Source organism: Chiroxiphia lanceolata, chromosome 20, assembly GCF_009829145.1.
Source record: "Chiroxiphia lanceolata isolate bChiLan1 chromosome 20, bChiLan1.pri, whole genome shotgun sequence".
In the NCBI taxonomy this organism is placed as follows: Eukaryota; Metazoa; Chordata; class Aves; order Passeriformes; family Pipridae; genus Chiroxiphia; species Chiroxiphia lanceolata.
In genome coordinates, this window is record NC_045656.1 from 5,506,092 (window position 1) to 5,517,519 (window position 11,428).

General features: G+C 49.0%; 1 protein-coding gene across 1 annotated transcript; it reads right to left on the reverse strand.

Annotated features, from left to right (window-relative positions):
- Positions 1–122: 122 nt before the first annotated feature.
- UNC45B (unc-45 myosin chaperone B) lies at positions 123–11,173 on the reverse strand. The gene is made up of 20 exons (XM_032707885.1): positions 10,986–11,173; positions 10,680–10,851; positions 9,899–9,935; positions 9,417–9,592; positions 8,790–8,879; positions 8,140–8,307; positions 7,748–7,916; positions 7,296–7,466; positions 6,335–6,506; positions 5,761–6,061; positions 5,291–5,385; positions 4,463–4,604; positions 3,874–4,014; positions 3,554–3,681; positions 3,028–3,094; positions 2,563–2,676; positions 2,326–2,441; positions 1,858–1,975; positions 1,601–1,756; positions 123–937 (listed from the first exon to the last, which is right to left on the reverse strand). The coding sequence occupies exons 2-20, from the start codon at positions 10,839–10,841 to the stop codon at positions 671–673; spliced, it is 2,790 nt and encodes a 929-aa protein (XP_032563776.1). The 5' UTR covers positions 10,842–10,851; positions 10,986–11,173; the 3' UTR covers positions 123–670.
- Between the last annotated feature and the right edge of the window lie 255 nt (positions 11,174–11,428).

The window sequence follows — 11,428 nt, forward strand, 5'->3', positions numbered from 1 at the left end:
CATCTTCATTTGAGCAGCACTGGATAGTTTGCAAGGGGTGAAAATTCAGCCTGTGCTACAGATTACTCCAGTTACCCAGTTGCCTTAGATTCTCCTTTTGCTTAATAAAAGCAGAACAGGAATTCCACATGGAACAAAGTAGTGAATTTATTAAGAATTCATCCGCCATCCTCACACTTTGGCACACAACTTACCATAAATGAACAAGGAAGCACACAGCTAAAACCCAACCTATTTTCTGACTGCAGAATAGAAGACACTTAACCCTCTCTGTTTCACCATTGCTGGGAATTCCAGAAGTACCAGGGGCTGGAGGTGGACTCAGAACAGACTTCAGCTCATTTGAGTTTCCTTCCAACAGGCTCCTGGAACATTTCCAACACAACTGACTCTTTTACAGCTGGCCCTTGAAGCTTTTATCATTATCAGCTGAATGGGGGCAGAGAAAGGCTTTATACCATCTGGGAATTACTCAGATGGACACTTTCCAAATTTCCCAGGCAAATGCCCTCCTTTTTTCTCGTAGAGCTTCTGATCCTCCAAAGCTGTCTTCAAACTATTCCGCACCTTGACAATGGCACTAGGCTCTCCTCATGGCTCTCACTTTTCCATATTTCTCCACAGCATTTTTTCCCCCCACATTCAGCCCTTTTTGTTGCTTTTCACCTCCTCATGCCTGAGAGAAAGGTTTGATCAGCCCATAATCCATGCACCTCGTGAGGCAATCACGTGCCACGTTAATGATGTGCTGCTTCTTGGGGTGATCCTCTTGCTTCCCGACATAGGTCAGGATCTCCAGGAGCTCTGACTCCACCAGCTTCTTCGCCAGCTCTTTGTCAGCACTGATTAAGTTGAAAGCAATGACCAACCCTCGGTGCTGGACCTCCATGTTGTCGTGCAAGCAGAGCCTCTGCAGGATTTCGAGCCACTGGGTGGTCTTCAAGGGAAAGAGAGATCATGAGTATTGATCTGCAGAACATCTCAACCAAAAATGTGAGTTTGGCAAGGCACTGCTCAGCAGAAGCAAGAGCAACGCTCATGTCAGTTGTGGTTATTCTTTAACTAAGGAAACCTGACTCCAAAAGTTTCATGTTCAGGCTGCTGCATAATCTCTGTGCAAAGAATCTGACCAGAATATTGGCACAGCTGAGATGACCAGGAGCAGATCATACACTCCCCACCCTGATCTTCCTGGGCCTCTCTCTTGGCTTGATTAATCATTTTTATTCTAACAAGCCCCAGTGTCCAGTATCATCATGTGTGCAGCACAACGGGGCTCAGAGTTCCCAACCACAGCTCTTCAGAGACACTCAGCCCTGCAGGGTCTGGGTTCTCAGGGATTTGTGTAGAGAAGAGAGATGCTTTGGGATCTGTAAAGCTCAGCAGGTTATTGATCAAGCTCTTCTCATTTCTGAGTGAAACCATTTCAGGTTATTTATCAAAATGGACAAGGAGCATGCACAACCAGGTCTCAGCTTCACCGAGCTCCTCACTATCAAACTAGTAGACCGAATCTTTCTGTTGAGAGGCATTTTCACGTCTGAGCCAGGCCCCTTCCAGGGTACATCTACACTGCCAAGAATCAGAGTTATGCTCTTACCACTTGAGTCATCTTAGAGCAGAGTTTCTTTTGTGCTGCCGTAAGCATGGCCAGGGCTCCTGCCGCCGCAACCTGGACTTTCTCATCGTCCTCCCCACACAGTAACACCACCAACTTCAGCCGGTCGTTTCCATCAGCCACAAACCTCTCCTGAACCTAAAAAAAAGCCCCCATGATACCCAGAGATGTCTCATTTAGGAATGTCTCTTCACGGGGGCTGGTGCACACGGTCAGGTGTGAGGTGTCCAGGGAGTTACCTCTTTGTTGACCACCAGGTTGCACATGCACTCCGTGGCTGCCTGTCGAAGCTGGTCGTGGTTCTCAAACATGTAGTTTTCAATATCTGGCAGGGCCTTCTCTTTGACTATCTTCAACCTGTGTTGAGGAGCAGTCAAATGAAACACATTATGGGTCAAGCAATAACCAACTTATCAAGTATTAACTGCAGGAAAGGCCTTGAAACAAATCAGTGTCCCCAGCAGTGGAGACCATGATGTGGTTCATTCTCTGTCTAATCCAGATTTGGTTCATGTCTTTTCTGTTTCTAGAGAAAGATGTGCCACTCTCCTTTTCCTATTTTATTAATCTTTTAGATCTGAGACTTTGTAGCTCTGCCAAAGGTAGCTCAAACTTACCAGCCTTCATAGTCCAACAAGAAAAGTGCTGAAATGTAATTTACATTTAGTCCTAAAGAAGAAGGAAAGTTAAAAAGCAGTTAAACTCACCTAAGTTTATCACTTCTTCCGGAAAAGTTAGTGAGACCTAGCAGAGCCTCATAGTTCTGGAGGCCATCTCTCTCTGTGTTCAGCAGGCTGACAAGGGGCCTCACCACCTCATAAACCTAAGAAGAGAAGGCATGTCACTGCTTTTCCAGCTCTTGGATTTTTATTTGCCAAAGGAATTTTTAATATTTTTGGTTTTATTATTATTATTATTATTATTATTATTATTTTTAAGCTTACCCTCTCCCCTGGGAATGCAATGTCTGGATTGGAGATAGCAGCAATTTTTGCCAGAGCGTGAGAAGCCTTTATCTTGCCAACATCTGTGCCTTCCAAAGCCAGAGGTATCAGAGCCTGGTGACACACAGGAAATCATTCAGTGCTCTGAGGAGACTTACAAGATTGCCTTAATATACTAAAATAAATTTAAAATATTCTAAATATGTGTCTGTTGAAGAAATGGGTCTGGACTGCAGCTCACAGTGACTCTTGCTTTAGTTTTTAAATAGGCACCACACCAGAGCCTGTAGCTCGCTCACAGTTGTTCCAAGAACATCACTTCTTTGCAGCCTTGCAGAGATGGGCCTGGAGTGTCAGTGTGGCCCCAGGGGCTACCAGGGCAGCTCGTGCTTTTCTGTCACTGTCCCTCACTGGAGGCACATTACAGGCTCCCAACAGGCATTAACTGCACAGAAAAGTAATCACCTTTCCACCTCCTTGAGCAACAATGGTCCCACGGTCCTTGGGGTCTTCACATAAGGCAAGAAACACCCTGTAGGAGCACAGCAACACTTAGTGGAACAGCCACGTGGGACAGCAACAGCCAATAACCCTCATGGAAGGGGGCTGAGGTTCTGCAGGACTGCCACAGCCACCAGGCAAATTCCAGATGTTTAACCCAGTGCCCGTGGCACTCTAGGGGGAAGCAACAAATGGCACAGTAAGAAGTTTCCAGGCCTGTAAGATGAACTCTATTCCAGTCAAAACCAGTAGAGAGGACTAAAAAATCAAAGTGCATCCTAGCAAGGCAGCCCTGTAAAGCTGCTTCAGGGTCAGAACAGAGATTTTTATGACACTGCTTAACAAAAGTGTTGGTTTACATCTTTTTCCACCTCCCTTTCTTTTCTCCCCCCAGGCAGAATGTCCCACCCCACAAACAAGGAGCCAGCCCAGGTGTCCCTCTCCATGGCACACGGGCTGGCCAGTGCTCCCAGGACAGCGATGGAGGCACCTGGCAATGAGCTCCTTGCTCTGGTCCGTCAGGATGGCACTGTCTGCCTTCACCATGCAGGCCAAGGCAGAGACAACCCCGGCCTTCAGCAGCCGCTTCACCCGCTTCACCACAAAATCCTTCTTGTCCTGAGGGGGGAACATTGGAAAAGATCAGCTCTTAGCAGCTGCTGTTCTGCCAACTACAGCTAAGCCTGGTTGCAGAGCAAAGCAATTTCAGCCTCAGGGACAGGAGACCTGAGCCCTGTGACAATGGATGCACCAAAGAAAGTCATCAGATCCGAGCAGCTCCTCCCAGCTCCCCAGCAGTACACAGCCCACCTTTGGATGCTCCTCAGGCACGTGCTGCTTGGAGAATTTTGCCAGTTGCACCAGCTCTGGGACCAGTTCCTTGGTGTCATAGCTGTTGGTACAGTTCACCAGGGCAGAAGCCACAGAGTACAAGATGGTCTTGTCGCTTGCCTGCACAGACAAATAAAAGCTTATGTGAGGTGAGGAGGACACAGCAGGGAAAGGGGTCCCTCTGGACTGCCATCATGGTGGTTTGCACTAGCTGAAGTGTTCTCAGCCTTATCCACCACTTTATAGCCCGTGGCAAGGAAAACCCAAAGTTTTTGTGGTCAAACAGACTGTTTCACATCATCGGTGTTGTCAGCACCTTGGTGCTTTGGTTTTCATGCAGTTGCTGACAGTAAAGATAGGAGCAATCATCCTGAGCCTTGGGAGAAGAGCAGGATGGTAACAGCCTTGAGGTGTCTCCAGGGCACAGGCAAAACTGAAGTTCTTGTTAAACTAGAGGTGAGGGATTGGGGGTCACAGCACCTCCTGACTGGGGAGACAGTATAGGGCTGGAGAGCTGGGAGAACTTGGTGCTACCAGAGAAGTGAGGGAACAAGGAAAGGAGACAGACCTTGGCTAAATCAAACATAGCTTTCAGGGCTGGTTCATCTTCAACAAAGTCATCTTTCACATCTGCATCGAGGGTGAGATATGACATCCCCTCCACAGCCCATTTCCTGGTGCGGGCATCAATGGTGGTGTTGCACAACCATCTGGAAAAGAGAAAAACACCCACATTTCCATCTCAGGAGCCAGGACTGATTTATTTGGAAAAAGAGGGAGGAAAAACAGATATTGAGACTGTCTCAGGTCCGAACATGTCCTCGGGTTCAGCTGCAGCTCCTAAGACTGTGGATGCTTCCCTTTGAGACATGACCTTCCTCCCATGGCTCAGCTTTAGGGATGTAAATGCTGCAGGGAAAGGCAGACCAGAACAGCTACTTGGCACTGCTTTGCATTTACCATCCCACAAAACAAGGGATGCCCTGCTATCCACTGCCTGCAGGAATGACCACCCATTCAGTCACTTCCTAACTTCATCCCACCTCCTTGGTTAGTCCACCTGCTAAATTCCCCTTCAGAAGGGACTTGTGCATATGCAAGGTAGCACTTGATCAGGCTGTCCCACTCTGGCAAAGAGGGAGGCACCATGCCTGGTGTCTCCCATGGGCAGTGAGCAAGGGAGAAACCTCATCTGGATGTTGAGGCAGGAGGAACATATGGTTGCTTCAGGCACAGAAGAGCTCCAGGTCCCAGTGCAGTGGCTCTGGGGGCACTGTCAGCTGTCAGGCAGCAACAGGAAATGAAGGCAACGTGTGGGCAGGATCTCATGGGAAAAAGGAACATACTGTGTTTTGCAAAGCACGGGACAACTGAAGAAATAAATGAAGTCACTCACTTTCGGCACTGCCTGGCCAACTTCTCAGTGGACCCCTCAGCAAACTGCCGCAGGCCATAATCTGTGCCTCCTGCTGAGCCCAGCTTGCAGAGACCCTGAGGAGGATGAAAATATTTTACCAGTGAGAAAGGCTCATTAACCCTCTCATACTGCTGCCCAAAACAGCCTAAACCCACACCTGAAGTGTGAAGTCAGTTCTAGCAAAGAGGAAGCATCCTAACACCCTGTAGATTGTTCAGTTTGCAGCACAGTAAAGGGATGTTTTGTGCTCCTATTGGATGTCTTTCATGGAAGATTAACCAGTTTTGCCTTCAAAATTACCAGCAATCCATGTCCTCTCTTCCTTGTAGGGGGAAACATGGTAAACCATTACCCACATGGGGTGAGTGAACCCAACCCATTCCCAGGACCTCCCCACTCTCCCAGGTCTGGTGTTAAGCAGGTGATAAGGGCAGGGGCTGCATCCTTACCACCAGGGCTCGGATTTTGATCTTCTCATTCTTGGTCTTCTTGTAGATCTCCTTCAGGAGGTTCACCCCATTGGAGATGATGAAGGTGGCCCGGCTCAGCTTGGTGGAGGCATGGATGAGGGCTTCCACAGCCACCAGCTGGTCAATCTCCCTCTCGGACCCACAAAGGGCCACCATCATCTCCATCACTCCCTTCATGCCAAGCAGCTTGTTGCCCAAGTCAAAGGGCCCTTGCAGAACTCCAGACACAATCTGGACAGCATGGAGTGTCTTATCCATGTCCTGTGGGTCGATTTTGCTCCTGCATGGGATAGAGGGAGTAGCACGTGGGACAGGAGTTACTTACAGTTCTCATTCCCTTGGGCAGGGAATGCCCTTCCCCAGACTGGGAAGTGAGTTCCTCTGCTGAAATACATTGGTCTGGGACAGAGCTGAGCCCAGATTCCTGCAAAGGCTGTGATCCAGCAGGATCTCAAGCAAATCATTATCTCCCAGAGCCTCAGTTTGGAATGTAAGTGGACTTCAAGTGCCTCATCTCATCCTCAAGGCTCCCAGGAAGCCATTCCCAACTCACTTGATGTACTCCTCGCAGATGATCCGGTAGTTGTCACGCTCCGGGTCGCAGCGCAGGTCATCGTACAGCTTGTTCAGGAGGACAGAGGCAGTCAGCTGGGTGTTCTCTGTCAGGGGCAGGCAGTCAGGCATCTCAGGAATCTGGCCCACCACTTTCAGTATCTTTTTTAAGCCTGGAAGCAGTGGAGTGATACAGCTTGTTACAGGGGAGAGGGTCTGTGCAAAACTCAAGATACAATTTGTTGTTTTCTTGCCGTGAAATATCCAGCTTGGATGGTTCTCAATTATTTTGCAGCCTAATCATGTAAGTCTTAAACAGACAAGACATTTAGATATTCACTGGGGAGGAGCTTCTGCTGGTGAGATTACAGGTTTGGAGCTCTCAGAGCGAGATAAGCAAAACTGCATTAGGTCTCTGGCTGGATCTGTTATTTTTGTCAAGAGGCATTAAACCTACTGACTTCCAAGGCTGGAGGCTTAGACTGAGGAAAACTCAGCAACTTTCAAGTGATTCTGGATGTCTTAACCCTCCTTTTGCTGAACTGTAATTAAATAACTGCCATCAGAACTGTGACATGCACTGGAGTTAGTATAAAAACACACTGCACACAAATCCTTCACCCTTGCCCAGTTTTAGAACTGATCAGCTTGTGGATCCACCAAGCTCAGCAGTTGCTCATCTCATCCTGTCTAAACTAGACAATTTATCCAAGCCAAATCCTCTTAACATTAGCAAATACATTGGAAAAAACTAACCAGAGATGTTAGTCAACTCTTTAAAAACTCAAAAATTCTTGTTCTCATACACAGGCTTCTTTTTTTCTTAATACTGTTTCCTGCTAATAAGTCTAACTTTGCTCCAGGATTTATTTTCTAGAGAGGATCAGTTCTACAGGTATGCAGGCAAGAACACACAGCTCCACATCTCCCAAATCAGAACAGGATGGAGGGGAAGGGCTCACCATTGTCGATGACAAAGATAGTCCTGCTGTTGTCATGGTCTTTCAGGTCCTTCCTCGGTATATTCTTGTTGAGGAGGTTGAGAGCTCTGTCTCGCCCTTGCCCAGACACTTTCTTACTGACCAGCATATCCAGCAAACGCATTGTGATCATCTTCAAATCTTTCTTAGTGTCTACAGAGAAGCAAAACAGTAGCAGCCAGTTACAAGAAATTCTCTCTGAAAGCAGCTGAACCCAGTGAAAACCATTCAAAGCCATCGTGTGGCTCTAACAGAGGTATTTAAGTTATACATGAGGATAAGAGCTGTGTGCAGGTTGTCATCCTGGACAGCTGAAGGGTAAAGGCCCCACTTCACAAAAGAACAAGGAATAGGGTGGGCATCCCAGGAGCAGAGCTCTTCTGCTCAGCCCACTTCTCCTCCAGCTGGATGCAGGGATCCCCATGTGCTGTTACCTAACACAACAGCCTCCTCCTTGCCGTGGTGCTCCTCTTTGCCCTGGTCCAGCAGGCAGTCAGTGATGGTCTGCAGGAGGTTGCAGACAGCCAGGGAGATTTCCTCGTTGTCTACTGACATCCACATACAAATGCTGTCGATGCCCAGGTAATGGAGAATGGCAGTGGCCTGGAGAGAGCAGGACAGTGTTAGCAAAGGCCTTTCCTTCCTGTGTGCTTCAGAAAGGTCAGGCTCAGCTGGGACAAAGAATCTATTTTCCTCTGTGATTCCTGAGTCAGTACAAGGCAGAGTTTTAATTTTTTTCCCCACTGCTCACAAACACACTGCAATTTCCCACTCCCCCAGGTGCAAGGCAATAGCAGCAAAGAGGTCCCAAGCATCCTGTTCTTACCCGAGCCTTATGCCCCGTGCACATTCCCGAAAGTGTCCTCACGGCTGCCAGGATCAGCTCAGGATTTTTGGTTTCTATCAGCTGCAGCAGCAAGTTGACCCCGTTATTCTGGAAAATCCTCTCGGCACCTGCTTCCTCCCGCCCCAGGACTATGAGGTTGTTTGCAGCCTGCGTGGGAGACAGAAGAGCCAGGGGTCAGTGGCCCACCCAGGCCTCCAGAACATCTCCAGGCGGCTCTGGGAGGTCCTGGTGGGAGCTGTGGATTGCCCATCTCCTGATAGATGCAGCAGACCAGCTCAGATCCCCCAGACAGTTTATCCAGGTGCATTTGGGATCCCTTCACTCTGCCCAAGAAGAATGGATCACTCCTTGGAGTGGAACATTTAGAGGGTGGCAGAGATGGACCTGAGCAGAAATCCAGTGTGATCCCACCTTTGATATTTTGGGAGGTTTGGCCGCCTTCCCTCGGCGTAGGGATGATGCCTCACTGGGACATTTCCCCTCTCAACTGTCCCTCTGAGTGCAGTTCATTTCCCAGCTCCTTCTCTCATCCTCCATCCAGGGCAGGTGGGGAAAAGAACTCTGTTCTGCTCCTTGGTGCAGCCTCTGACATTAAGCAGCCATTTTGCCAAGTGCAGAGCAGTTCTCACCTTTTCTCGCTTTTCTTTCTCGCTGTTTTCATCCAGCAGGATTTCAAACATCTTCTGCACCCTCGAGTCCGTGGAGAACTGAATGCGCAGCTGTGCCAAGGGAGAGAGGGCAGGGAGCATCACAGGGAGAAAACTGAGGAGCAATATTCCTTTTTTTGCTTCCAGAACACCCCAGACCCTCAAACCATAGACAATTTAAGCTGAATAACAGCTTCTCAGCTATCAGCACCCATTACCCACCTCAGACTCATTGGCATGGACAGGACAGCCCTAAATCATTATTTCACAGTACCTACCAGTACTGTGCTTCTTCACAGCAGCCCTGTAAAGGTAACTGTGTCAATGTGACAACTGCCAAACCCAGTCCAAAGCTGGCCCAATTCCCTGCCAGGACCCTTTCAAGACACTCAGGAGCAGGCCAGCCTCTGGAGGGAGCTGCCACACTTTTTAATTCAACCCAGTCCTCAGCTTTATACACATCAAGTATGAACTTCCAGTTAATGGAGCCTATTTATCCCCCTGCATCATTACAAGTTTCCAGTATGAACAACAATCCCTTGGTATAACCCAGAGCAAGGACTTCCCACACCCGGCCTGTGAATCCAGGACTGCTCCTCCAGCATTTACCTTCTCCTGGATGTTGGCCCCCAGCCGCCTCAGGGTCTCCTGGAAGTTCTTGTTGCGGGGTTCGATGGTGGCACATTTCTGAGCATCTTTGAACGCCTGGTCCAATTTCCCCAGTTTTTCCAGAGCTTGGCTGCGCCGGTACAAGGCTTTGATATCCGAAGCATTGATGTCGATAGCTGGGAAAGTGATCCAAAACAGCAGGCATCAGAGTTTGCTGCTTGGGAATGGCCTGTGTAAACTGGGGTTTGCTTTGTTATTAACACCGTATGTGAATTGGTGCCTGATTAGCAGCGACTGCACCGTCCCACCGAATTGGTACGTTGTCTTTTGAACCTCCAGTAATTCCCTTGTGGCCTCAGCACTTGGGTGTTACTGGACATCAAGGGATAAGGCCACAGCGTCCCAAAAGTAGATGTGAGAGCAGGCTGAGCACATGGACCCAGCAGTACAGCTCTCCTTTCTCAAAACAGCCCCCTCCTCACCTCTAGACGCATCCGAGGCTGCCTTGGCGTATTCCTCCTGTTAAACCAGAAAGGAGAGAGTTGTTAGGCATGGAATAGCAGGGCATGTCCCCCTTCCTGATGGACACTGACCCCTCTGTTCCCAGTTCCTAACAGGACATCCCAGTGAAGCCAGCAGCAGCCTAGGGAAGGGAAGGGGAGCTGAGGTACCTTCGCGTCACTGATGGAAGGGAAGGGGTGTGTGGTGCAGGTGAAACAACACACTTGGCTGAGGATGCAGCAGCACAGTGGGCAGTGAAGGAAGAGGGAATGCTCACAACAGCCTTAGTCTGTGTTGGTGTCACTTCTGGATTAGTGAAAATTCGGGAACATGCAAGCAATCTGCTCAGTTCCCACAACAGGCCACTACAAGCTGAGACCATTTTGGTACAGATAGCAATAACTTTTTGTTTTGCTAAATATCTTCACCTGCTTTTCTTATACTGGGACAGACTGCAGAAGCAATCCCAAGCTATGGCTTACAGAGCTCTTTGGTAAGTGTGGAGCAGCCTGGATGCCAAAAGCCTTTGCTTCAAAGTGATTAGTGGGACCATCTCTGAGCTGAACCTGCATGCTCAGCCCCATCAGGATGGAAGCAAGGAGAAGGCTTTACAGCTCTAGCACAAGCCTAGAACGTGTAATTTCAGACCAGTTTGCAAACACCCTATTCAATAAATAGACAAACCACACAGTCCACAACTGGTGAGCCTCCCTGCTCTTCTCCCATTGAGCACTGTCCAGGAGAACTGGGAGCTTTCCTCACCTTTTTGAGGAAGCAGGCTGCTCTGTTCCTGTACAGCACCGCCTGCAGCGCCTTGTCCTTGTTGAGCTTTAAGGCTTGAGTGTAGCTTTGAAGGGCTTTCTCGTAGTCATTGGCCTGAAAATATTTATTGCCCTCCTCCTTCAGCTGGATGGGATCCTCCATCTGGAGAGCTCTAAGGAAGAACATCAATTTGGGTCCCATTTTCAACTGCCTGTGTCACCCGAGGTCGCCTACCTACTGCCCCAAGCTGAGTTTCACCACGAGACTGACATATAATTAACACACACATTAATAAAAGCAACTTACCAGACTGAAGAGTTCTGAAAATGAAGACCTAAATTGCTCCTCCAGGCTGTGACTTCTCAGAAGCTTTTCCCACTGCTGTAGGTCCTCAGGAGTCAATTAATACAGGAAAGAAAAGCAACAACAAAAAAAGGAATTGAAGAAGTCTGCCAGCACTACGGAGAGTCCGTGGGGCTCAGGAAAGAGCTTGCTTCCCACTCCAAGTTTGGGCAGGAGCTGGCAGCTCCTGCTGTCTGTCAGCATCACCTGTCACCACAGCCTGTCCCCTCCTTGTCCCCCTGTGCTATATATGCCTATGGAGGGCTGGGAGCCAGGGCCAGCTCGGGGGGGCACCTGCCTGCACGTGGGCAGCACCTCTCTGCAGCAAGAGGGGATCCTCTCCCACCTGCCAGGGCAAATCCCAGCTTCCCTCTGCCTGCAGAGCTGCACAGGGTGTGGGGGGCAGG